Consider the following 2802-nt stretch of genomic DNA (forward strand, 5'->3'; position numbering starts at 1 on the left):
GCCTGTCTGGCTGCGCCCCGGGAAGGCCGCCGGCGCGCGACGGCACCAGCAGCATGAGCAGCGGCTACAGCAGCCTGGAGGAGGACGCTGAGGACTTCTTCTTCACCGCCAGGACCTCCTTCTTCAGGAGAGCGCCCCAGGGCAAGCCCCGCGCCGGCCAGCAAGTGAGTGGGCGGCGCGCCCCCGCTCCCGGGGTCCCGGTCCCTGGCTCCACGTGTCCGTGCGCGGCGCGCTGGGGATGCTCGCGGGGACAGCGGTGGCCGGGAAGGGGCTGCTTCTGCGCCTTGGGGTCGCGGGAACGAGCTCGGAGCCTGTTCCTGTGGACGCCGGGCGCCCGGGGCCAGGGAAGGCGGAGAACGGCGGAGGAAGCGCGGGGAGGCGGAGGGCCCTCCGCCGCCGTCTTGCGCGCGCCAGATGGCCTCCGAGGCTTCGCCCGGGGGCTCCAGCGGCTGGGAGCAGTTGCGAGAGCCGGGCGGCGTCCCAAGGCCACTGTCCCTGCGCCCCCCGCCCCCCCATCGCGTCCCTGCGGGGTCAGCGGTCCCCGCGCCCGCCCTCCCTGCGAGGCCGCGGCCGTGTCTGGAGGGGCCGTGTGAGAGTCGGGGTGACCGACACCCCGCCTTCCCCTCCACCCTGCTCCGGGCACGCTGGCGGGGGAGGGGGACGGAGGTCCACGCGGGCCCCGATCGTAGTCACAGCTCACGGAAAGTACATAAGAGATCAATCTAGGTGGCCAGACCGAAGATCGTGGGTTCCCTGCAAAGCCGGCGGGTTTTGCCCACAGGCTCCCGAGGTTCGGGAGGTGACTAGCCGCCAGGGCCGAGCTTTAGGTCGGTTTCTTCCTTTTTTGGAGGAAACATGCCGTGGGAAGCATGACTGGGGGGAAGATGGGGAGGGAACGTGTGCCAGTTTCCAGATCGTGAGTAGCCTTTTTTTTTTTTTTTTAAACTTGAGAAGCCTTCCAAACGGGGCACTCTGAGCCGGACCTCTGAGGTTTGAACCCACGGCCTAATCGCCTGCGAGCGGCACCCGGGAGCCCGGCCAAGCCGGCCAAGCTCACAGCAGATGAGAGAGAGCTGTACTGGAACAAACTTGTTGCTCTTCAAACGCAGCAGGCGCTCACCAGACGTTTCTATCAGACAGTGCTGGAGGCTAGAAGTAGACAAACCGTTCAGGGAAGGGATGATGAGGGTTTTTTTTTTTGGGGGGGGGAGGAGACAGGGGGTCCGGTGAAGGGTGATGGGGAGAGAATCTGTCTAGGGTATCCTTGCCAAACATTTTAAGCTTAGTGAACCACTTTCTAAGATTTGGAAGCTCTAGTCTTCTCCAGCCTCTTGAATTGCCAAAGGAGAGGGAGAGGATGGTTAACAGACAGGGGGAGAAGTCAAGTTTCTTTACTCTTAGGTTTTACCTGGGAATGAAGTTCTGGGGCGGTGGATGGCCCGTGTTTAATGTCTCTCAGACTTCAAGGTTGTACTCGAGTGATCTCTAATTAGTAGGGTGTACACTAATGGGGTGAATGGGAAGACAGAGATGGCCTCCACACCCAATTCCTGGTGCGAGGACATCACACCTTGCCTTTGTCTCTCTTACTAGGCCTCCCTTCTCTGTCCATTTTGCATTTTCTCTTAACACAAGTTTCTCTTCCCATTTGAAATGGGGAAAATAGCTTGTGGTGCTAGTTTGAAATCTGTTTCAGAGCTGCCTTGTAATTTCCAGAAACTGGCTAACATTTGGATTTTCTGGGTGTGAGATTCTCTTCCACGAGAGCCAGAATAGCACATAGGAATTTTATGAGGGCTTTAAAGGTCAAGACAGTCTTCCTAGACTTAGATACAAGTAGTGGTTTTGTGTTAATTTAGGTAATAGTCACACACACACACACACACACACAAAATCAACATTTATATGCCTTTTGAAGTTGGTGCTGCAATCAGGACAGTTAGCAGTAGTTTCTGACTTGAAACCTAAATGTATACTTTCTGCTTGTACATTTCCCCTTCCAGCAATTACACATTGCAGGTGTTGAGTTTAACTTACTGGGAATATCTGCCAGGTGGAAAAGGGTTCTAAAATCTGAATATTGGTGAGGGTTTGGTTTATTTAAAGAATTGAATGAAACTTCTAAGTTCCTGATAAGCTTTGTGAATAAGGAAGTAAAACTCATAAAGCAAAGTGTTCTAAAAAACATTTTTTTACGGTAAGGTCAGATAAGCCTTCATTTATTGGGCTTATGATTGTAGGAATAAGGTAAACACTTCTGCTATATAGTGTGATAGAAACTCACCTTTTCTCTAGAAAGCCTGAAGGATTGGGTTTGTCATAGGACCTATAATAGTAATAATAGTAATTTCTTTTTGATGCTGTACCACCTGGTGGAAAAGCTAGGAAAATGTGGTTTTTAGAACCCCTGAAAATATCTAGAGAAAGCAAGACATTTATTGTGAATCAGGATAGAGATGAAGAATGTTCCTGGAAGTGAGAAATTTTCATTCTTACCAGGAAAGAGGACCTTCCCTATCTTCCTTTTATCCCTAATTGTAATAAAAAAAACAAAAGCAAGAAAATGGTATAATTTTCTTTCTTATTTTTGTACTCTGTTCTCTCTCTCTCTCTCTCTCTCAAAAAGCAGAGATTAAAGCCGGGCGCTAGTGGCTCACGCCTGAAATCCTAACTAGTCAGGAAGATGAGATCTGAGGATCACAGTTTCAAGCCAGCCCGGGCAGGAGAGACCGTGAGACTCCTATCTCCAATAAACCACCAGAAAACCGGAAGTGGCGCTGTAGCTCAAGTGGTAGAGCACTA

The 2802-nt window shown here is 52.0% G+C and overlaps 1 protein-coding gene across 1 annotated transcript in view; it reads left to right on the plus strand.

The window, feature by feature from the left end:
* Positions 1 to 6: 6 nt before the first annotated feature.
* Positions 7 to 2802, plus strand: part of Rassf3 (Ras association (RalGDS/AF-6) domain family member 3) — a 77603-nt gene continuing 74807 nt past the window's right edge. The window contains exon 1 of the mRNA XM_013018526.1: positions 7 to 164. Coding sequence (XP_012873980.1) covers positions 54 to 164 — 111 coding nt within the window. The 5' untranslated portion in view covers positions 7 to 53. The remainder of the gene's footprint in view (positions 165 to 2802) is intronic.

Source organism: Dipodomys ordii, unplaced genomic scaffold (genome assembly GCF_000151885.1).
Source record: "Dipodomys ordii isolate 6190 unplaced genomic scaffold, Dord_2.0 Scaffold3, whole genome shotgun sequence".
Taxonomy (NCBI): Eukaryota; Metazoa; Chordata; class Mammalia; order Rodentia; family Heteromyidae; genus Dipodomys; species Dipodomys ordii.